Source organism: Palaemon carinicauda, chromosome 16 (assembly GCF_036898095.1).
Source record: "Palaemon carinicauda isolate YSFRI2023 chromosome 16, ASM3689809v2, whole genome shotgun sequence".
NCBI lineage: Eukaryota > Metazoa > Arthropoda > Malacostraca > Decapoda > Palaemonidae > Palaemon > Palaemon carinicauda.
This window is the reverse complement of record NC_090740.1, coordinates 25,057,192-25,070,662: the sequence shown is the minus strand read 5'-3', so window position 1 is coordinate 25,070,662 and position 13,471 is coordinate 25,057,192. Positions and strand designations below refer to the sequence as shown.

General features: G+C 34.9%; 1 protein-coding gene across 19 annotated transcripts in view; it reads right to left on the bottom strand.

The window, feature by feature from the left end:
• The window catches only part of LOC137655695 (ELAV-like protein 1), a 310,530-nt gene that overhangs the window by 115,429 nt on the left and 181,630 nt on the right, over window positions 1-13,471 (bottom strand). For 15 of the 19 annotated variants that reach the window (XM_068389671.1, XM_068389670.1, XM_068389672.1 and 12 more), the window contains one exon: window positions 6,098-6,345. In XM_068389671.1, coding sequence (XP_068245772.1) covers window positions 6,098-6,317 — 220 coding nt within the window. In that variant the 5' untranslated portion in view covers window positions 6,318-6,345. The remainder of the gene's footprint in view (window positions 1-6,097; window positions 6,346-13,471) is intronic. The other 4 variants (XM_068389668.1, XM_068389676.1, XM_068389681.1 and 1 more) reach the window with 1 other exon arrangement.

Below are 13,471 nucleotides of genomic sequence, written 5' to 3'. Positions count from 1 at the left end.
GTCTCGTTCAAGAAAATGTGTATATTCTACAGCACTACCACTAATGAGTAACCGAATGACTTGCAAGAAAGCAATCACTAATTTGAAGTTTAGCTAAAGGCATGGTTACCTCTAAAACATTATTAACCAGTATACAAAGATGAGATTTGCTAATTAATTTTGGCATCTAAAAGAGAAGGTAAAAATTAAACCAATTCAGATCACCTTACCTTTCAAAAGCGCGCTAAAGAGACCAGGTGTAATGGACACCGTGGAAAAGAACCCGGCTAATTTTCTCAGAGGGAAAAAAAGGTGTCCAGCTCAAGGAGGTTGAACTTTATAGACCCTGGTTGAACCTTGGTCCAGCCATCCTAAAACCCTGCTGTGTTCGCATTGATATCTACTGAAACGAACGTGGGCTTTTTTTTTATTTCATTTTTCTAAAGCTCCGTTGTGGAGAAAAGGTGCTTTCCAGTCGCCTCCTCTGTGACCTTGAAGATACCTACTCAGGGGTGAAGTGGTAGGGGGCAGGCAGGTAGGTAGGCAGGCCTGTCACAAACAATACTTTTAAAGGTGAACTAACAAACTAACAACGTGCATTATCACACCTGAACGGCATCAAAGAATAATTAAGCCTAACACACATTCTACTCTCTTCTCAAAAGGCTACTCACAGAATCACAGAAAATAGTGTCTTTCCAATAAGAAATTAAAAGGCTATAAAAAACCGCCTAATGAACAATTAATTGGACAATAAATATCACACAGCATCAAGAGAAAAATCTCGACCACCAAAGATAAGAAAAAGCCAGACCGCCGTCCATTCCCGACAACACAAACGATTATAAAAAGAGATTCTCAGCAAATACTTGAATTTCATCCCCGTGGGGCCTTCAAAAGCCTCGTGTCACTAATTTGATGAAAACAACAATTATAATAAAAAGGGGTGAATGAACCCACGAGATCAAACGTCCTACGTATGATACAATGAGAGGAGGAGGGGAAGGAGGAGGAGGTGGTGGAGGGGTGGAGGCAGTTCCCCTTTACGAGCAGGTGAAACCAGGTAACACGTTTTAAAGGGACGTTCCACCTGCCGTCAATAAAGGCACAAGACCAAAGAACATAAGTTTGTAAAGGACACAGACCTCCTCGCGGTCTCTATCTCATTATTTCCGAAATAAGTTTTAAAAGGTCAGTAGTCCCTTTTCTCCGGAGAGCGAAATAGATCCACCCTCGTACTTTCCATTTACACAATAAATGACATTTCCCAATGCGTACACACAAACACACACACACACCTGGCTTCAATTGTATTAACCCGACACGCTGTACTGTTGATTTTTTTTTTCACGATTTTATAGTTGTGTACACTGCTAACACATGCGATTCTATAGGTATTGTAATGCATTAGGGAATTCTAACTTCTAGGCCTCGTTGTAGACAAAGTTCTGAAGCTTCATGACGCCGTCTGTTTTTCTTTTTAGAACAACTTTTTTTTATCGAGTCTGGCTATAAATAAACTGAAATACGAGGCAAAAGCATGTTGTTAAAATATCTAAACATTTATCCATAACCTAATTATACAACGTACTTTTATCGACTTCAGTGACATAACTATTGGCATTTATAAGACACCCTTAAATTATAAAAATGGTCGAAAACCAACTCTCTGTAGATACAGTGTCACGAAACATTTAGGCAAATATTTGTAAAACGGCTATGGTGAAATGGAAAATATTAAATATCTAAGTAATTACGGTTTTCACACCCAGGAGTCAGATATCAGGTGTTGGATTTAGACAGCGACGGGAATGGGATTTTCTAGTACCAAAGATAACCTCCTCCCCCATATGAATCAAATAGCTCAGGATAATGCTGCTCATGCTATACGCAGTGAAATGTGATTTTTCTGGTCCGATGACTTTTGCGGATTAGACTGTTAATAATCTAAAGTAATTGCTATCCTCACCTTAATCTAAAATGTTATTATGTGCCCAGTCTCGCAGTCTTGTTCAATTTTCATTTATACACAGTACTGCCAGAGCTTCAGTTCTACTACGACCACAGCAAAGCTTAATGGAGCTCAATATTATTGTTTTTCCAGGAAAAAAAAAATCAACTCAACTCAACAATGAACGTGTTTTCTATAAGGACTCGTGGCTTAAGAAAAATAATTTTTATTTCACAATGCTGTACATTTTTGCAAAAACATTAACATTCTGCAGAAAAAAATATTTGCCAATATTGTACGTTTTTACAAAACACCACCATTAAAAAAAAAAAAAAAAAAAAAAAAAAAAAAAAAAAAAAAAAAAAAAAAAAAAAAAAAACCGAAATATTCAAAACGCATGTGATTTAGTAATTTGTTTAAATTTTGAATCTTTTTATAGCAACTGGACGTGTGCCTTAAGGAGGGACTTGGAAGTTACAGATTGATTTGGGTATGACATACGTGGGGCATTAATGGAAACACTATTGATTCCATTTTAAGACATTTTTGGCACTCGTCTACAATGCTTCATGTCTTTACCAACTCATTACCTTCTATTCAACGTTTATTCGGCCGTGGACTAAAAGATTATAGAAATGTGAAACTGGGAATTGCCAGTATTCTATCCAGGATTAACAGAGTACTGTATTATCTTGATTCTGTCAAGGTAGCCTATGCAAAATACCAAAGAACCCTAAATTCAAAGAATTCCATGCTGGAGTAGGTGTGAATAGTCCGTGAACAGTCAAATGTTTTCTTATTCCTTTCTGCCTAAAATAAGTCTGATATGCCAGATTTAAATACAACGATTATGCGCTGAGGCTTGGTGTCCAGACCATTCACAGTTTGCTAATCATTTTGCTCTAATGGGTTATGGTGCATTACTTCTTAATATCCACTTTTCAAATGCCTTTAAACTAGAAAGAACCTTAAAAACTACTACTACCGCAGAGACAGGAAGCATGACTTCATAGTTAATCGAAGTTTGCAATGCCCTCCAGCGATGAAAGATTAGCAGAGAAGTGTATACAGTATTCTTCCTTGGTTTGCAAGTTCTACGGGCTACATGATTGCAAGAGAATCTACAACAACATTTTCAGTTTTTTCAATATGATAAAATACAATTTAATGAATCTTGAATTAATTGGACGGATTAACACCACTTTTCATTATCGGCATTGACCTGGTTAAGTATAAACCCCATAGACAATTGGATTGTTAACATTCAAATAGAGTTACTTAACTACAAGTATTTAGTTCCACGAAGGTGGTGCATAACAAGGATTAGTCTTTTCCTTAACAGGAAATCGAAAAGAAGCATTTTTAAAGTTATTTTCCTTAACAGGAAATCGAAAAGAAGCATTTTTAAAGTTATTTTCCTTAACAGGAAAGCGAAAAGAAGCATTTTTAAAGTTATTTTCCTTAACAGGAAATCGAAAAGAAGCATTTTTAAAGTTATTTTTATATCTATCACATTACATCTACTATTAATTTCTCCATTCAATGTGGATTTGTAATTCGAAAGAGTTTGCGAGTTTTAACATCCTTCTTAAATTTACTAAACTTCAAGTAAAACAGGATTAAGAATTCAACCTCTTCTGCTCTGCCAGAGATTATCTATTTCAGGATCTTAAGATAGACAAGCAAACGATATGGAAAAAGTTAATATAATGCATAAAAAACACGATTATTCTTTTTAAAGAGAAACAACACTATCATCTTTTTTAAGAGAACCCACACTATTTTCTAAGAGAACCAGCACTTTAATTTTTTAAGAGAACCAACACTATTATTTTTAAAGAGAACCAACACTGTTATTTTTAAGAAAACCAACGCTATTATTCTTTTAAGAGAAGCAACACTATTATTTTTTAAAGAGAAGCAACACTATTATTTTTTTTTTCATAGAACCCACACTATTTTTTTTAAGAGAATCAACGCTATTATTTTTTTTAAGAGAACCCACACTATCATTATTCTAAGAGAACCCACACTATTATTATTTTAAGAGTCAACACTATTTTTTTTTAAGAGAACAAACATTATTAATTTCTAAGAGAAACCACACTGTTATTTTATAAGCACTACAATGTCAGTCATCATAAGAGGAAGCATCTCTCTACATTATTTCAGTGTTAAACTTTTATTCTCACAAAATAAATAACCAAATCAAAAATACCGTGTAGATGTGAGTTTCCGTTAAAGTACAAAAATAATATCAACTGCATTCCTTGACAAACCTTTCTCCGTGTAGAGATGCCTATATTGTTAAAACTTGGAAAATATATAATTACAATGAATAAAAAGTAACTTTCAGAGCCAACTACCAGAAAATCCAATATAAGAAATATACCATATATTCACAAACAAGCTTACAAATGATGAAAGTCTACAAAGCAAACGTAATATCTAAATTGGCAAACAATTAAGGAAAGCAGAATCATGAACTCAAGCTCTCTAACTTTTAGATAAGTAATGCTGAAGTGATAATAAAAGCTTTGAATAATAATAATAATAATAATAATAATAATAATAATAATAATAATAATAATAATAATAATAGTATATTTTCTGATTCACTGGACAAGGCCACCTCGAATAAATGAATGGTAAGAGGTATCAATAATCTTATATCCTATGTAAAAAGCAGTAACTAGATTTTTAAATAAAATAAAATTTCGTAAAACGCGTACTTTAGTGAATTGATAAAAATATGTAACTAATTATTAGTTTTTTTTATTGGAATATATAATTTTCACTGAGAATACTTCTTGACGATTATATATAAATTTCTACGATGCTCAAGTAAATTGAATAAATGTGCTTTCGAGATGGTTTGATATACAAGTGACTTGATAAAAATGTAACTAATTACAATTAGTTTTTTATTGAAATATAGCATTTCCACCGATAATACATGATGATGATTATATATAAATTGTACGACGTTCAAGTAAATTGAATAAATGCTTTTATATACAATTGTATCAATACATGGAACTAAAAAATATTTTCTGATAGCATTTACAATTACAAACTTCATTAAACGAAAATTAGCATTTATAGGAGACGACACCAGCCCAGTCCACCAGAAAACGTAAAGAAAGCAGGCATCTACGTCTTAACACTACTCTTAATACACTGATAAGCTAAAGATCCAAAAAGAATGACCATTGTGTAAAAGCAAATTTTTGAAAAGTACCAAAATAAAATCTTAATTAAAAGATAGCAAAATAAAGTACTAAAAAAATAATTAATTTTTCTTTTACGAATATTATGATCTGATGTCTTTCAGCTATTCAGTATACTAACCTTACGATACTATAGAATTAATTCAAAGGTCGATGGGTGATGGGGAAGAAGGGAGAGCCTTTCAAGGGACTTGAGAAATGACTATGAATTCTTTCGAGTTAACTTTCGATATTTCACTTTCAAAAGCTAAATTCCAAAGTGATTCAGATGGGATTTCACTTTAAAATCCTGGAATTCCAGTGAATCAGATGTGACTTCACTTGAGAATCACGGAGTTCCAAAGTGAATCGGATGTGATTTCACTTATGAATCCTAGAATTCCAAAGTTAATCTGATGTGATGAGGTGATTTCACTCGAGAATCTTTTAATTCCAAAGTGAATCGTTTGTGATTACACTTTAGAATTTGAAATTCTAAAGAGAATCAGATGTGATCTACTCAAGAATCTTGGAATTCAAAAGTAATCAGATGTGATTACAATTCAGAATCATGAAATTCAGAAAGTGAATAAGATGTGATTACACTTTAGAATCATGAAATTCAAAAGTGATTCAGATGTGATGATGTGATTTCACTTAAGAATCTTGGTCGTCAAGCATTCCATAAAAAAAAAATGCTTTCTTTCAACTTTCAATTCGTGAAACATTGAATGAACTCAAAAGGTATGCTTCTCCATAAGCTATCTTCTTAGCTCAAATCAAGAATAACATAATGAATATAAATCGGCTCATTAGTAGGAAGAACATGTTAGTAGGTCGTTTTTGGGAAAGGGGGGGGGGAGGGGGGAGGCGAGATGAATGGTTGTGTTAGTGAAGGCGTGGCTTTGGAGGGAGGGGGGTGGGCAAAGGGGGCCAACAAAAGTAGTAGATCTCGCACCTGACTCACCTGTGACCTTGTCTCTGATTAATTTGCACGACTCGAGCTCGCCTATGGAAGAGAACAGTGACCGTATCTCCTCTTGAGTCATGTTCTGCGGGAGGTAGTTGACAATGAGGTTTGTTTTGGACTCCTCAATGTGGCCACTCTGAGAGGAGTTGGAGGAGGCAGTGCCATTTTGAGTCGTACATCCATCCATGCCGTTCATCATCCCGCTCATCCACGTTTCGACGCTGACCTTAAAAGTGCTGCTTTCGTAGAAGCGAGGTCAGAGCGTCAAACCGATGATGCGTAGCCATGGCGACGAAGGATGCCAAATGGAGTGGTGTCAGGACAGCAGGATCAGCACAAGACCCGGGGGATGGAGGGAGAAAAAGAGAACAAACATGATAGCGTCTACGAGACAGTTAATGTTTCAGTTGTCTATATAAATAATTAATAAGTAAAAAATTAAAATAAAATAATTTAAAAAATAGACCATTTTGAATAAAAATAAATTAAATTTAGTTTAAGTTCAAAGATTATAACACGTTCAAGTACAATTCATAAAAAATTATAAGATTAAGAAACAATTTCAAAGACTTAAATTCTAAATAAAGTTTAGGCAAATAATAATAATAAAAAAAATAATCAAATTTCATCATAATAAAACCTTTATCTTGACGCACCGAATGCTTATCCAAACTACTCTCCCCAAGAAAGAAAGATACCATTCACTTAGAAAAGTGTTCTACCAACAGTAACACAACAAAAAGAACACTTTCTTTCATATTCCAATTACCGAGTCGGACTTTCTTCAAACATCCATCTCGAAGGAGGCTTTGCCAATGACACAATTAGGATACATTTGTCAATAGATCACAGAAACAGTCAACATACATTTTTTTTTTTTTAAAGAATGCTGATGATACCAGAAAGTTAGAAATCACTAAGATTTTAGGGCCTTGAATGTACCATATGTGGGTAAAGAGAAAAGTATAATGCCCTATTTCAACATTTGTAAATTTAAGGTGTCTGCGTAAAAAAATGAGAAAGAGCAATTATAGCTGACTTAACTGAATTTCGTAGAACTAAGAAATACGGTAAAATCTGTATTATTAGGAAGATCTTTGAAAAAAATGAAACTGGAATATTAATTCCGTCATTTTATAGGTACAACAAAATGTGTACAGGGTCAACAGATTCTAAATAACAATAAAAGATTGTTTTTTATGGAAAATTTAAACATCTGCAAGGCGGCTCTACGATAATATAAAAATTAGGTGTGCGAGTTGAATATGTAAATGCAATGGTAGGTAACAAAGAAAGATATGATAACAATGGTAATATACGCAGTTTCCCTGAACAAATAAATTCTTGCCTCCTGTCGAAGTGAGTTTGAAAGTGGTTTATTGTTAGAAATGCTAATTTTCAAAGAAGAATATTCATTGGTATGTTTTTCTTAACAGAGGAAACAAAAGAAAAAAAATGTGTATAATAAAGAGATTATAAAGGTATACATCAAAAGCTAAAATGCATAACTTAGATAAGATATGCAATAGGTTTACTTTGACAGGAAGTGAGTAGAATGTGATTGTGACCATAATCAAGGCAAAAATATAACGATAAGTTATAATAACTTTTAAGGCCAAATAGACTAAGAAATGGCGATAATAATATTGATGATGAGGTTAATAGAACATCAGTGTTTTGAGTCTAAGAGGGTACGGAAAAGATAGAAAGGACTGGGTTGGTGTAAAACTGGGACAGTAATATGGGATTAAAATAACTTCAGGGCTGTTTAATATATGCAATATATAGATGGAATGATGTAAAATTGAAGAGGACAGTAGTACTGTAGTACTAAGTGCATAAAACCAGACTTCCCATAAGAGCACACAATGCAGTCTTGATTTATACTAGAGGTGAGAAATTGCAGAAACCGATTGGGACTATTAAGAAGAAATTGCAGAAACCGATTTGGACTATTGAGAAGAAATTGCAGAAACCGATTTGGACTATTGAGAAGAAATTACAGAAACTTATTTGGAATGTTGAGAAGAAATTGCAGAAACTGATTTGGAATGTTGAGAAGAAATTGCAGAAACTGATTTGGACTACTGAGAAGAAATGGCAGAAACTGATTTGGACTACTGAGAAGAAATGGCAGAAACTGATTTGGACTACCGAGAAGAAATGGCAGAAACTGATTTGGACTACTGAGAAGAAATTGCAGAAACTGATTTGGAGTAGTGAGAAGAAATTGCAGAAACTGATTGGGACTACTGAGAAGAAATTGCAGAAACTGATTTGGACTACTGAGAAGAAATTGCAGAAACTGATTTGGACTACTGAGAAGAAATTGCAGAAACTGATTTGGACTACTGAGAAGAAATGGCAGAAACTGATTAGGACTAGTCAGGAGAAATTGCAAAAACTGATTTGGACTACTGAGAAGAAATGGCAGAAACTGATTAGGACTAGTCAGGAGAAATTGCAAAAACTGATTTGGACTAGTGAGGAGAAACTGCAGAAACTGATTTAGTCGAGGAGAAATTGCAGAAACTGATTTGGACTAGTGAGAGGAAATTGCAGAAATTTATTTGGACTAGTGAGAGGAAATTGCAGAAACTGATTTGGAGTAGTGAGAAGAAATTGCAGAAACTGATTTGGACTACTGAGAAGAAATTGCAGAAACTGATTTGGACTACTGAGAAGAAATTGCAGAAACTGATTTGGACTACTGAGAAGAAATTGCAGAAACTGATTTGGACTACTGAGAAGAAATGGCAGAAACTGATTAGGACTAGTCAGGAGAAATTGCAAAAACTGATTTGGACTACTGAGAAGAAATGGCAGAAACTGATTAGGACTAGTCAGGAGAAATTGCAAAAACTGATTTGGACTAGTGAGGAGAAACTGCAGAAACTGATTTAGTCGAGGAGAAATTGCAGAAACTGATTTGGACTAGTGAGAGGAAATTGCAGAAATTTATTTGGACTAGTGAGAGGAAATTGCAGAAACTGATTTGGAGTAGTGAGAAGAAATTGCAGAAACTGATTTGGACTACTGAGAAGAAATTGCAGAAACTGATTTGGACTACTGAGAAGAAATTGCAGAAACTGATTTGGACTACTGAGAAGAAATTGCAGAAACTGATTTGGACTACTGAGAAGAAATGGCAGAAACTGATTAGGACTAGTCAGGAGAAATTGCAAAAACTGATTTGGACTAGTGAGAAGAAATGGCAGAAACTGATTAGGACTAGTCAGGAGAAATTGCAAAAACTGATTTGGACTACTGAGAAGAAATGGCAGAAACTGATTAGGACTAGTCAGGAGAAATTGCAAAAACTGATTTGGACTACTGAGAAGAAATTGCAGAAACTGATTTGGACTACTGAGAAGAAATTGCAGAAACTGATTTGGACTACTGAGAAGAAATTGCAGAAACTGATTTGGACTACTGAGAAGAAATTGCAGAAACTGATTTGGACTACTGAGAAGAAATTGCAGAAACTGATTTGGACTACTGAGAAGAAATGGCAGAAACTGATTAGGACTAGTCAGGAGAAATTGCAAAAACTGATTTGGACTACTGAGAAGAAATGGCAGAAACTGATTAGGACTAGTCAGGAGAAATTGCAAAAACTGATTTGGACTACTGAGAAGAAATGGCAGAAACTGATTAGGACTAGTCAGGAGAAATTGCAAAAACTGATTTGGACTACTGAGAAGAAATGGCAGAAACTGATTAGGACTAGTCAGGAGAAATTGCAAAAACTGATTTGGACTACTGAGAAGAAATTGCAGAAACTGATTTGGACTACTGAGAAGAAATTGCAGAAACTGATTTGGACTACTGAGAAGAAATTGCAGAAACTGATTTGGACTACTGAGAAGAAATTGCAGAAACTGATTTGGACTACTGAGAAGAAATGGCAGAAACTGATTAGGACTAGTCAGGAGAAATTGCAAAAACTGATTTGGACTACTGAGAAGAAATTGCAGAAACTGATTTGGACTACTGAGAAGAAATTGCAGAAACTGATTTGGAGTAGTGAGAAGAAATTGCAGAAACTGATTTGGACTACTGAGAAGAAATTGCAGAAACTGATTTGGACTACTGAGAAGAAATTGCAGAAACTGATTTGGACTACTGAGAAGAAATTGCAGAAACTGATTTGGACTACTGAGAAGAAATGGCAGAAACTGATTAGGACTAGTCAGGAGAAATTGCAAAAACTGATTTGGACTACTGAGAAGAAATGGCAGAAACTGATTAGGACTAGTCAGGAGAAATTGCAAAAACTGATTTGGACTACTGAGAAGAAATGGCAGAAACTGATTAGGACTAGTCAGGAGAAATTGCAAAAACTGATTTGGACTAGTGAGGAGAAACTGCAGAAACTGATTTAGTCGAGGAGAAATTGCAGAAACTGATTAACATCCAATGTGTAGACGTTTATCAGAAGAATGGAAACAGACAGTAAATTAATTTTGTTGAGGGGGATAATACAATGGAAGATGTTGGGAGACTAAAAAATTAATACCATAAGTAAAGTTGAGACCTGTCTATTCTTTCAGACTGCTTTACTGCAAGGCTTCCGAACTATTTCACGCCAACGAAAAGTATTATTCTTCCAGTCATGTATACCTTAATCATCTTGGCCAATCACAAGCTATGTGGAACTCTACGTTTTTAGGATATTTCCTAACTATTTACATGAGTATAGGTACCGATTTCTGAATAGTATAAGAAAAAAAAATGGTTTAGCATTTGCTTAATTATACTACATTAATTATCTTATGAACATAAATTCCTCAAAAAAAGAGACTACGGTAATTACATTACAAAGCTAAACTTTCAATCCTAAAAGCATCAACAACAGAAACAAGTACTAAAATTATGTTTAGTCTCTCGCAGACGTAAGAGAACAAAATGACCTTTGATATTCTGCTACCGTCAGAGCCTGTCCATCACAAGACTTATGCACTGAACTTCCAGACCTTTACCTGAACGGGAAAAACATAACGGGGAAGAATAAAGATTCCAAGATCTTTGTGTACTGTACCGAAGTCGGACCATGAGAGCGACAAATATTCAAGTTCTGGTTGAAGATGATTCTAGGTAAGAATGTCTTCAACGTGAACTGAAATCGAATCCCAAATTACAAACCAAGACAAAAGAACATCTAGAAAACTGTGAGTGCTGCAGACAATGAAGGCTTCGAAAGATAATTACACATCCAAGAACGTTGTTTTAGGATTAAAAGACAACTCTAATGAAAAATTATTTACAATTCGACTATACATAAATGAATAAAATAATTTGAACAATATCGTGGCAGCCAATTCAAGAATACTATGTTCCAAGACGAATTAATCCACGACCAAACAGAAATAAGTTCCCTTTAATTTTCTTTTAAGTCAAATAAAACAATAATTCAAACCTGCTTAGCACTTCCACTCGAACTCCTCTCATCTGTCTGACGTGTAACAGTAAACATACTTACGGGAAGGTTCAGGCTGGACTACAATTAAGAGCAAAGTAGAGGGAAAAGGTTAAGGGGAAAAAAATAGAAAACGGTGAGAAAGGACCAACAGAACTCGTAAAGATAATGGTGTGGGTAAGTGAACGCAAATATACATGCATAGTTTATTTTTACGAATAATAGTAAATCATTGATACTTTTCTTGAACGAGTACCCAAACTAAAATCTACGTCCTTCATAATACAAAACACAGACCCGCTGAACGGAGAGAGAGAGAGAGAGAGAGAGAGAGAGAGAGAGAGAGAGAGAGGAGAGAGAGAGAGAGAGAGAGAGAGAGATTGGGTTAATAGCTAGATAAGTATAACATGATTTCGTACATTACAACAATCATTATTAACCCTATTTGAACGAGATAATAGTATGTCTCTCTCTACACGATTCTTTTTTATATTCTTCTTTAAAAAAAAAAGGTCCCCCAATTTCTCTCAATTCAAAAGTCAGTCGGTCCCAGACAGAGAAACTCAAAACACTGGAAAAAAGAGATTCCATAAATAGATCACTCATATATGACGTCAAACTCCCGCCTGTCACAGAGAAAATGAGATGACCAAACCTGAAGAGACAGAAAGACTCTTCGACTCCACCCTTCACTCAAACCAAACGCCTTCATTAATTACCATAAAACAGTTTCTGAGGCATATTAATTTTACCCCCAAAACTTGCATGGCACGATTATTTGAGTGTTGCAAGTGACAATGTGATTATATATCTTAACATACTTTCTAAATTGAAGATATTTAAAAAATATAAATACTAATCTGAAATAATTTATGACTAGCAAAGAGCAATTAATCTCTCTCTCGAATTGCATGTGGCAAGAAACACACCAATGCCATTACAGGTAATTTTGAGTACATTCAGAATTGAGATATTTGATTAAAATATATATTAATCAGAAATAATTTACGATCAAGAAAGAGCAATTAATCTCTCTCTCTCTCTCTCTCACTCTATCTCTCTCTCTCTCTCTCTCTCTCTCTCTCTCTCTCTCTCTCTCTCTCCGCAACAACTGTACACTTCCTGAAGTCCGTAATCCGTACTGCTACAAATGGAGTGCATATTGTAACGTCTTCGACGACAGCTATATGGTTTCCAGATATATCTAGGACTGAGAGAGAGAGAGAGAGAGAGAGAGAGGAGAGAGAGAGAGAGAGAGAGAGAGAGAGAGAGAGAGAGAGAGAGAGAGAGAGAGAGAATTTTCGAAATAGTCTCACCTTATTTCGTAAAATATTTTAAAATTTTCCTTTTAATCCACACACAGAGAGAGAGAGAGAGAGAGAGAGGAGAGAGAGAGAGAGAGAGAGAGAGAGAGAGAGAGAGAGAGAGAGAGAGAGAGAGAGAGAGAATTTTCCATCTACGTTAGCATACAGAGACAATCGCAGTTATCTTTAAATTCTCCTTTCAAAACCTACGAATTGGTGGATTCACGTGTAACCTATATATGTATCCTTTGCAAAAACACTGCAAAAGTATTCGCACCGTTTGATTTTCTTTCACACGCCTAGAATCCTGAATTGAGCCGTCTAATTATGTGAACATCTATTTTTAGTACGACTGGATTAATTCCTAAAACCCTTCCCCTCACGTGTTACTTCTGTTGATATTTGACGCGCTTGTTTTCTTTTCCTCCCCAATATTTCATTCTATTTGTTCATTACTTCTTAAATCGTTTATTTATTTCCTTTCCTCACTCGTATTTTTTCCCCGTTAGAGCCCTAGCTTATAGCATCTTGCTTTACCAACTAGGGTTTTTATTTACTTATTTCCTTTCCTCATTCGGCTATTTTTCGCTGTTAGAGCCCTTAGCTTATAGCATCTTGCTTTACCAACTAAGGTTTTAG